This window comes from Aphidius gifuensis, linkage group LG4, assembly GCF_014905175.1.
Source record: "Aphidius gifuensis isolate YNYX2018 linkage group LG4, ASM1490517v1, whole genome shotgun sequence".
Classification (NCBI taxonomy): domain Eukaryota; kingdom Metazoa; phylum Arthropoda; class Insecta; order Hymenoptera; family Braconidae; genus Aphidius; species Aphidius gifuensis.
The window spans coordinates 15,884,178-15,896,132 of NC_057791.1; the positions used below are offsets into that span (position 1 = coordinate 15,884,178).

The window sequence follows — 11,955 nt, forward strand, 5'->3', positions numbered from 1 at the left end:
TGAGATTGTGTCCAAGTGTCCCTCTCATTGCTCGGAAAATCACTGAAGATATTCAACTGAGTATGTTATATAATTAAAACAATTGAATTTTATATATATTCCCAATTTTTAAATCGTTATAATCTTGATTAATTTATGTATATATTTTTGTTATTTAATTTTGTCAGAGAACTATTTAATACCAGCTGGGGCAACTTTGACTATTCATGTTTTCAACACTCATCGTGATCCCAATTACTGGGTCAATCCCGAAGTATTTGATCCAGATAGATTCTTGCCAGAGAATAGTATTGGACGACATTCACATGCCTATGTACCATTTAGTGCTGGTCCACGAAATTGTATCGGTATAATCATTAATGAGTTGTTATATTTCGAACTTTTTATCTTTTATTATAAATAATCTATCATTGTTATTTGTATATTAATTTGTTATTCAGGTCAAAAGTTTGCTATGATAGAAATGAAAACAATTATCAGTGGATTATTGAAAAATTTTTATTTCGATACAGTAGACAGTCCAGGTGATACTGATAATCAATTGACTCATGAAATAACTTTAAGGTGGACGAAGCCGGTTCACGTCAAATTCATACCAATATTAAAATAATTCATATATACAACTACTAATCAACTGATTGATATAAATATGGAATCAGCTGTTGATTTAATTTAATCTAAATTTTTATGATAAAAAAAACATTTCAATTTAAATAATCGTATATATTAAAAAATTTAAAAAAAAGAAACAGATGTAATAATAAACCTGATACTAAAATAATAAATATTCTCAGAAAAATAAACTAATTAACCTGGTCACACTTAATTCAATAAAAAATTTTTTCTAGATTTATTATTTAATGTTTTTTAATTATTCATTAACCCAAAGTATTAATTACCACTCGACATTCTAAAATAAATGATAATAATTTTTATTGGTCAGAATGATTTTAAAAACTGACTGAATTTTATTTAGAAAAATAAATAAATAATAGAGCATAGACAAGAATATAATGTTTTAATTTTATTGAAAAGAATATATTTTTTTAGTGTTATCTTAATTATTTAATTTTTTTATTTTCGTTTATTTTAATATACAACATATTATTAAAATATAAAAAAACATGTTTTTTTATAATAACCGTTCACTTGTTGACCTTGGATAGACATTTCGAATGTATTTTCAGGCAAGAACAGATTATTATTCGAATATCATAGCTGTAAATACCTAAAAATCATTTTCATTAGCCAGTATTACTTCAAAAGTGGTCTAGAATACATTGAATAAAATAAAAAAAAAAAGCAAACACATTTATTTTTTACACCGACGACATTATACATATATATTTTCGGTGGAGAGAAAATATGGAGTTGATCACATTAATAACAATTTTATTATGTGGTCCTGTAATTTTTTTGTTGATTTTGGATTATTATAATCATCACAATAAAAAAGGATGTCAAATTAATAAAATTCCAGGACCAAAGCCTTTGCCAATACTTGGTAATCTTTTATCTGTTTTGTCACAACCTGGTAAGTAGTTATTATAAATAAATTAAATTTATCTAAACAAACCCAATTGCTGCGTTCGATTAAAGAATATTTTTTTCATTGAAAAAGATGGATTTTGGGGATTTGGTAAAAATATAACTAAGAAATACGGTCCAGTTTGCAAATTCTGGGTTTTCAATCAGGCTATTGTTTATGTCAGTGATCCTGATGATATCAAGGTATGAATTTGATAACACTTTAAAGTTCAAAGATAATAATGATAATAATAACAACAGGTAGTGTTGAGTAGTACATCAAATATTGATAAGAGTCCAGAATACCATTTATTGCACCCATGGCTTAATACAGGACTTGTTACCAGCACAGGTATGTCAATATCATTATCACAATTTCAACAACTCGTTACAAAGATAACTGTGTCAATATGAATAGTTATATAATATTTTACGGATGATATTTAATATTTTTCATCAGGGAAAAAATGGCAACAACGTAGAAAAATTGCAAATACTGCATTTCATTATAATGTACTTCAAGAATATTTTCATACAATTGCAGTGAAAACTAATAATCTTGTTCAAGTTCTTCGAGCTGAAGCTGATACAGGTGAAATTATCAAGGAGCTTCGTCCTATTACAAGTTCAGTAGCAGTTGAAATTATATGTGGTAAATATTAATATACAAAATGCAACTACATCATTATACAAGTATTTATTTTGATTGGATAAAATTACTACATTTTCTTGTCATTTAAAAACTATTAAGTGTTAATTTATATACTTTTTTTAGAAACAGCCATGGGAACATTGGTAAAAGATAATAATATCAGCTTGAAAAAATATTACAAAGCAGTTCATGATTTTGGAAAAGCTTTTGCTTACAGGTATTAAGTTAAACTTTTTTATTCATTTTTTTATACATAAAAAAATGATCTTACTGAATGATTACTATACATGTAACAATTGTAAACGTTTGAATTGTAAAATAGACTATCGAGAATTTGGCTGTATAATGATTGGATATTCTCAATGACATCTAAAGGCCATGAGTTATCAGAAGTTGTAGAAATACTTCATGGATTTACTAAAAGTATTATAGAACAAAGAAAAAAATATCACAATGAAACTGAGGGAAAGTATTTGTCAATAGAAAATACCCAAGAAGATGAAGAAGCTGTAAAAAGTAAGAGAAAAAAGCTCGCTCTTTTGGATAGTTTAATAGCAGCATCTAAAAATAATCAGGCAATTGATGATGATGGAATACAAGAAGAAGTTGATACATTTGTTTTTGCAGTGAGTTGACATAATTATGTCATAGCTAGAAAAATAAATAATAATTGAATTAAATAAATAAATATATTTTCAATTATAGGGTCATGATACTGTGAGCACTGCATTGCTTTGTACTATTAAACTACTTGCTGAGCATAAAGATATTCAGGCAACAGCTAGAGAAGAAGTCAATCAAGTCTTGACGAAGACAGGTGGAGAAATAACAATGGCTGCAGTTCAGCAATTTTGTTATTTAGAAAGATGTATCAAGGAGACATTGAGATTTTATCCAAGTGTTCCCGTCATAAATCGAAAAATCACTGAAGATGTTCAACTGAGTATGTTATAATTGAAACCTTCGAGCTACATATGTATTATTGTAATCTTGATTAATTTATGTCTATCTCATTTTATTTCGTTAGAAAAATATTTGATACCAGCTGGATTAACTTTGAATATTCATATTTACAACGCTCACCATGATCCTAATTTTTGGCCTGATCCTGAAGTATTTGATCCAGATAGATTCTTGCCAGAGAATAGTATTGGAAGACATTCACATGCCTATGTACCATTTAGTGCAGGACCAAGAAATTGCATTGGTAATGACTTTTAAAGGATAAATTTAATAATATATTTAATTCTTATCTTCTCTATAAATAATTAATAATTGTAAAATTACTTGTAATTTAGGTCAAAAGTTTGCTATGATTGAATTGAAAACAGTTGTTGCTGGATTATTACACAATTTTTATTTCGAACCAACAGACGTTAAAGGCACTGATGATAATCAATTGACTCAAGAAATCATTTTGAAGTGGACCAAGCCGGTTTATACCAAGTTTATACCAATTTTAAAATAATTTTCTTACACAGTGGCAAATTAATTGAACAATATTAATATTCAGAAAATAATGAAAAATCTAATACTCACATAAGTTAATCCAATAAAGATTGTTTCTGAGTTAATTATTTAACGTCTTTAAATTATTCATTAAGTCAAAGAATTAATTACCACTCGAGTTAAATACTCTTTACATTTTAAAATAAATAAAAATATACCCGGTAAGAGAGTTCGCGTTCGTTCTATATATATTTTTTTTTCTAAAATTAAGGCGAGACCCTACCGGGTTTCCTGATATCTTTTATTTGTCAGCATGATCTCAAAAGCTGACTGAGTTATACTTAGAAAATAAATAAATAATAGAGCATAGACAAGAATCTAAAGTTTTTATTTTATTTAAAAAAAATATTGGTATTGTGTCGCATGACAAATTATCTTAATTATATTATTTTTTCATTTTCGTCGTTTATTTTATTGACTAACATATTATTAAAATATTGAAAAACATGTTTTTTATGATTACCGTTCACTCGTTGACCTTGAATAGACATTTCGAATGTTTTTTCAAGTAAGAAAAACAGATTGTTATTCGAATATCATAGCTGTAAATACTTAAAAATCATTTTCATTAGCCAGTATCACTTCAAACGTTGTCTAGAATACATTGAATAAAATAAAAAAAAAAAAAATATACATTTATAGTTTTTATACCAACGATATTATACATATATTTTTGGTAAAGAGAAAATATGGAGTCGATCACATTAATAACAATTTTATTATGTAGTCCTGTAATTTTTTTGTTGATTTTGGATTATTATAATCATCACAATAAAAAAGGATGTCAAATTAATAAAATTCCAGGACCGAATCCTTTGCGATTGCTTGGTAATCTTTTATCTCTTTTGTCACAACCTGGTAAGTAACTATTAGAAATTATTTAGTTGAACAAACCCAATTGATGTATATGATTAAAGACTATTTTCTTTTATTAAAAAGATGGATTTTGGGGATTTAGTAAAAATATAACTAAGAAATATGGTTCAGTGTGCAAAATCTGGGTTTTCAATCGAGCTATTGTATTTATTAGCGATCCTGAAGATATCAAGGTATGATTTTAATAATAGCGACGAAATAATAATATACATATAATAATAATATTAATAATAATAATAATAATAACAGGTAGTGTTGAGTAGTATGTCAAATATTGATAAAAGCCCAGAATACAGTTTATTGCATCCATGGCTTAATACAGGACTTGTTACCAGCACAGGTATATCAATATCATTATCACAATTTTAACAACTCGTTACAAAAATAACTGCGTGTAAATATAAATAGTTATATAATATTTTACGGATGATATTTAATATTTTTCATCAGGAAAAAAATGGCAACAACGTAGAAAAATTGCAAATACTGCATTCCATTATAATGTACTTCAAGAATATTTCCACACCTTTGCAGTGAAAACTAATAATCTTGTCCAAGCTCTTCTGACCAAAGCTGAGACAGATGGAATGATCGAGGAGCTTTGTCCCATCACAAGTTCAGTAGCGATTGAAATTATATGTGGTAAATATTAATCTACACTATACAACTATATCACAATTGTTTATTTTAATTGTATATACATATGTATAATTAAACCATTTTTACGTCGTTCAAGAACTAGTGAGTATTGATATATGATATAACTTTTTTAGAAACGGCCATGGGAACGTTAGTAAAAGATAATGTAAGCTCAAAAAAATATTACACAGCAGTTCATGATTTTGGAAAAACTTTTACTTACAGGTATTTATTATGTTATACATAAAATAATGTTCTTAATGAATGATTAATATACTATACTTGTAATAATTTCAATGTTTGTATTGGAATATAGACGATCGAAACTTTGGCTGTATAATGATTGGATTTTTTCAATGACATCTAAAGGCCATGAGTTATCAAATATTGTAGAAATACTCCATGGATTTACTGCAAGTATTATTAAACAAAGAAAAGAATATCACAATGAAACTGAGGGAAAATATTTGAATATAGAAAACGCCCAAGACGATGAGAATACTGGAAAATATCAAAGAAAAAAGCTCGCTCTTTTGGATAGTTTAATAGCAGCATCTAAAAAAAATCAGGCAATTGATGATGATGGAATACAAGAAGAAGTTGATACATTCGTTTTTGCAGTAAGTTGGCATAATTGTGTCATAGCTAGAAAAATAAATAACAATTGAATTAAATAAATAAATATATTTTCAATTATAGGGTCATGATACTGTGAGCACTGCATTGCTTTGTGCAATTAAACTACTTGCTGAGCATAAAGATATTCAGACAAAAGCTAGAGAAGAAATCAATCAAGTCCTGATGGAGACAGATGGAGAAATAACGATGGCTGCAGTTCAGCAATTTTGTTATTTAGAAAGATGTATCAAAGAGACACTGAGATTGTGTCCAAGTGTCCCTCTCATTGGTCGGAAAATCACTGAAGATGTCCAACTAAGTATGTATAAAAAAAAAAAAAACACTTGACTTGAATATATATTGAGTTGATTTATACTGAATTTGTCATAATTTATATCAGTTTATATTTATTTTATCAGAGAACTATTCAATACCAGCCGGAACAACTTTAAACATTCATATTTACAATGCTCATCATGATCCTAACTACTGGGTCAATCCCGAAGTATTTGATCCAGATAGATTCTTGCCAGAGAATAGTATTGGACGACATTCACATGCTTATATTCCGTTCAGTTCAGGACCAAGAAATTGTATTGGTAATGAATAATGAGTAATGAGTCTATGAGTCTAATGACTAATGACTATGCGTAATAATATTATAAATTTTTAACTTTTTATTATAAATAATTTATCATTGTGCCATTATTTGTCATTTAGGTCACAAGTTTGCTATGATAGAATTGAAAACTGTTATTGCTGGATTATTACACAATTTTCATTTTGAACCAGCAGACGTTAAAAGCGACGATGATAATCAATTGACTTATGAAATGACTTTGAAATGGACCAAGCCAGTTCACTCCAAATTCATACCAATTTTAAAATGATTTATTTCTACAATAGCAAAATGACAACCAATTACTTGTTTATAAATCTTATTTTTAAATTATTATCAATTATTTCAATTTCAATATTTATGGCCACAAAATAGGGCAGAAAATAATAAGAAATTCTAATAAGCAAATAAGTTAATCACCGTTGATCAAATAAAGTTTTTTTTTTTACAATCATACTCAACGTTATTTTAATAAGCTTTATTTTACATATTGTCGAATTATTAAGTTGGCATAGCCATCATAAATCATTTACAAATGGCAAGAAAACAATTATAACGACAGTCAATTTTTTCTTTTCCAAACTTACAAGATGTTTTTCTTTTTGCTTATAGTAAATTGCAAACCACTCTTATTCATTATAATTTATGAACAAAATACAATTGTTATTGAAATATCATAGTTTGTCAATAAACGTAGACATTTTTTATTTGTCAACCTAATTTAAAACGCTGCACAGAATACATTAGAAATAAAAAATATAATAAAGCATATAGATGAGAATTAAGGTCTTATTTTAATTTATTTATTTATGTTCATTTCAATAAATGATGAAATATGGATTTATTGAGAAATATGTTTTATTATGATAAATATTCAATCACAAACCTTGAATAGAAATTGATTTTAATGTACTCAATAAAGAGAGATTGTCATTCGAATATTATAGTTTTAATGATTTTCACTAGCCAGTATCACTTCGAACGTTGTCTAGAATACTCTGTAACAAATATCTTTTAAAATAAGCTGGATTTAATCCCAACAATTTGTAATAACCAGTGTCAACTATTGTATCGTCTGATTTTATTGTTATAATAATTTTAAATAATAAATATACTCAATTGTTATTGTTAAACATCGACTACCTATATATAAGCTGAACAAAATAACACGACACATACTGTTCCAATCCTGTCTGAAGTAAGGAGGTCCTGATCTATTAGCTTAATTGCTAGGGTCAAAAAAATATAATTACTCTACCATCAGGTAAATTCGGAAATAACACGTGTTATAAAATAACCGTCGTTATTATATAAAGAAAAAAAATTTATTCGTGAGCATAATATAAAACGCTGACCAAAATAAAATAAGAAAAAATAAATCGTGATAAGGCATAGACGAGATGTAAAATTTTTATTTTAGAAAAATAAACATTATTTTAATTGTTCTATTTTCTTGTTTTGTTTATTCCAATAAATATAATAAAACATCATTATAGATTGTTCTTTAAATATCGTCAGTTTTCAGTGAACAAAAATAATTTTTATTTGTTAGGGTCAATTAAAACGCTGTCTATAATACATTAAATTGAATAAAAAACACCAAACATATTTAGTTTCTACACCGACGATATTATACATATATTTTTGGTGAAAAAGAAATATGGAGTTGATCACATTGATAACAGTTTTATTATGTGGTCCTGTAATTTTTTTGTTGATTTTGGATTATTATAATCATCACAATAAAAGAGGATGTCAAATTAATAAAATTCCAGGACCAAAACCCTTGCCAATATTTGGTAATATTTTTTCTCTTTTGTCACAACCTGGTAAGTAACTATTATAAATTTTTTTAATTTATTTAAACAGACCCACTTGCTGTATATGATTAGAGAGTATTTTTTTCATTAAAAAAGATGGATTTTGGGGATTTAGTAAAAATATAACTAAGAAATACGGTCCAGTGTGCAAATTCTGGGTTTTCAATCAGGCTATTGTTTATGTCAGTGATCCTGATGATATCAAGGTATGATTTTAATAATAGCAACGAAATAATAATATACATATGATAATAATAATAATAATAATAACAGATTGTGTTGAGTAGTACATCAAATATTGATAAGAGCCCAGAATATCGGTTATTACACCAATTACTTAATACCGGACTCATCACCAGCACAGGTATGCCAATATCATTATATTAATATTTTAATAACTCGTTACAAGAAAAACTGTGTAAATGAGTATGCCTTTAAAATTTTTTTATCATCATGTACAAAATTTAATGTTTTTCGTCAGGGAAAAAATGGCACCAACGTAGAAAAATTGCAAATACTGCATTTCATTACAGTGTACTTCAAGAATATTTCCATACATTTGCAGTGAAAACTAATGATCTTGTCCAAGCTCTTTGGACTGAAGGTGATACAGGTGAAATTATCAAAGAGCTTGATCCGATCACAACTTCAGTAGCGATTGAAATCATTTGTGGTAAACATTATTCTACACAGCTATATTATTATTTGATTAGATATTTTAGATAATATTTAATAGTTATCTAATAATAATAAATTTAATAGTTTTGAATAATTTTTTAACTGATTCAAAACATTTAATTATTGATTTTCTTTTTTACCTATTTAGAAACAGCGATGGGGACGTTGGTAAAAAATAATAAGATCAGCTCAAAAAAATATTACAAAGCAGTTCATGATTTTGAAAAAATTTTTACTTACAGGTATGTTGTATTTTATTATGTTGTACATAATATAATATTCTTAATGAATAATTAATACCATACATGTAATAACGTTGGATTTGGAGAATAGACTGGCAAGACTTTGGCTGTATAATGATTGGATTTTTTCAATGACTTCTAAAGGCCATGAGTTATCAAAAATTGTACAAATACTTCATGGATTTACTGCAAATATTATTAAACAAAGGAAAGAATATCATAATGAAACTGAGGGAAAATATTTGAATATAGAAAACACCCAAGAAGATGAGAACGCTGGTAAAAGTAAGAGGAAAAAGCTCGCTCTTTTGGATAGTTTAATAGCAGCATCTAAAAACAATCAGGCTATTGATAATGATGGAATACAAGAAGAAGTTGATACATTTGTTGTTGCAGTGAGTTGGCATTATTAAGTCAGAATCTCCTAAATTAAATAAATACAAATTATATAATATAATTCGGTATATAATTTAATTGATATATATTCTCATTTATAGGGTCATGATACAGTGAGGACTGCATTGCTTTGTGCTATAAAACTACTTGCTGAACATAAAAAAATTCAGGCAACAGCTAGAAAAGAAGTCAATCAAGTCTTGATGGAGACAGATGGAAAAATAACAATGGCTGCAGTTAAGCAATTCTGTTATTTAGACAAGTGTATCAAAGAGACACTAAGATTGTATCCAAGCATTCCAGTCATAAATCGAAGAATCACTAAAGATATCCAACTAAGTACGTATATCAAAAGTAAAACACTTGACTTGAATATATATTGAATTTATCCTTATGTCGAAGTTTATATATATTGCAAATTTTTTAATCAGAGGATTATTCAATACCAGCTGGAACAACTTTGAACATTCATATTTACAACACTCACCATAATCCTAATTTTTGGCCTGATCCTGAAATATTTGATCCCGATAGATTCTTGCCAGAGAATAGTATTGGACGACATTCACATGCCTATATTCCGTTCAGTGCAGGACCAAGAAATTGTATTGGTAAAATGACTGTTGAAGGATGAGTATAATAATATTTCAAATTTTATTTTTCCTCTATAAATAATTAATCATTGTATAATTACTTGTAATTTAGGTCAAAAGTTTGCTATGATAGAATTGAAAACAGTTATTGCTGGATTATTACACAATTTTTATTTCGAACCAGCAGACGTTGAAGGCACTGATGATAATCAATTAACACAAGAAATCATTTTGAAGTGGACTAAGCCAATTTACATCAAATTCATACCAATTTTAAAATGATATTCTTTTACAGTAGCAAACTAATTGAACAATATTATTATTCAATTATCTGTTTATAAATCCTTTTTTTTTATTATCAATAATTATTTCAACATTCATGTATGTGAAAAAGGCAGAAAATAATAAAAAATCTAATACTCAAATAAGTGATCTACCATTTTTTTATTTAAATTTTCTTTTTTTACAATTTTAATATACATTTTTCTAATGAACCTTAACATACACTTTCTGTCAAATTGTTAGCGCAAGGCCATCATAAATACATCACTATTGGCAAGAAAACCATTATAACTTTTAGTCAATTATTTCTTCTCCAGGCATACAATATGTTTTTTTTTTTTTTGCTTTTAGTAATTTGCAAACCACTTGAGTTCATTATAATTTAGAAATAAAATCCAATTGTTATTCAAATATTATAGATAGTCAATGAACAAAAGCAACTTTTATTTTTCAGCATAATTTAAAAGGCTGCACAAAAATATAATCAAGCATATAAATGAGAATTAAGGTTTTATTTCATAAGAACAAACATTTCTTCATGATGTTTCGAGGAGAAATCATCTAAATTTATATGTTACATGTATATGATGAAATATGAATATATTAAGAAATATATTTTCCTATGATAAACATTTAATCATGAACCTTGAATAGAAATTTTTTTCAATTCACTCAATAAGAAGAGATTGTCATTTAAATATCATATAGTTTTATTGATTTCCACTAACCAGTATCACTTCGAACGCTGTCTAGAATACTCTATAAAAAATATTAAATAGTATATACGCTGGATTTAATCACAACAATTTGTAATTACTAGTGTCAACTATTGTATCTTCTGATTTCATTGTTATAATCATTTTCAATAATAAATATATACTGAATTGTTATTGTTAAACATCAACTACCTATAAACCCAACAAAATAACACAACACATATACTATTCAAATTCTGTCTGATGTCAAGACGTTTCGATCTATTAGCTTCATTCCTAAAGTCAAAAGAATAATTACACTACAAACAGATAAATTCGGACATAACAGGTGTTTTGAAATATTCGTCATTTTTATGAAAAAAAAATAATTTATTTGTCAGTATAATATAAAACGCTGACTATAATAAATTGAGAAAGAATAAATCGTGATAAGGCATATAGATGAAATGTCAAATTTTTATTTAAAAAAAAATAAACGTTTCTTTATCTAAATTATTTTATTTTTTTGTTTTCGTTTATTTCAATAAATAACAAAACATCATTATATATTGAAAAAAATATGTTTTTCTATAATAAACATCTCGTCATTAGCCTTAAATGGATATTTTTAATTCATTATTAATAAAAATAGATTGTTTTTCAAATATCGTTAGTTTTCAGTCAACAAAAATAACATTTATTTGGTAGTATCAATTCAAACGGTGCCCAGAAAACATTAAATAAAAAGAAACGAAAATTTAATTTTTACACCGACGATATTATACATATATTTTCGGTGAAGAAGAAAT

General features: G+C 26.7%; 1 protein-coding gene across 1 annotated transcript; it reads left to right on the forward strand.

The window, feature by feature from the left end:
* Positions 1-1,151: 1,151 nt before the first annotated feature.
* Positions 1,152-3,691, forward strand: LOC122855220 (cytochrome P450 4C1-like). Its single transcript, XM_044156427.1, has 9 exons — positions 1,152-1,534; positions 1,622-1,731; positions 1,789-1,879; positions 1,988-2,179; positions 2,303-2,396; positions 2,502-2,805; positions 2,885-3,122; positions 3,207-3,386; positions 3,478-3,691. Exons 1-9 carry the CDS (start codon positions 1,366-1,368, stop codon positions 3,645-3,647), a joined length of 1,548 nt encoding a protein of 515 aa, XP_044012362.1. The 5' UTR covers positions 1,152-1,365; the 3' UTR covers positions 3,648-3,691.
* Positions 3,692-11,955: the final 8,264 nt, after the last annotated feature.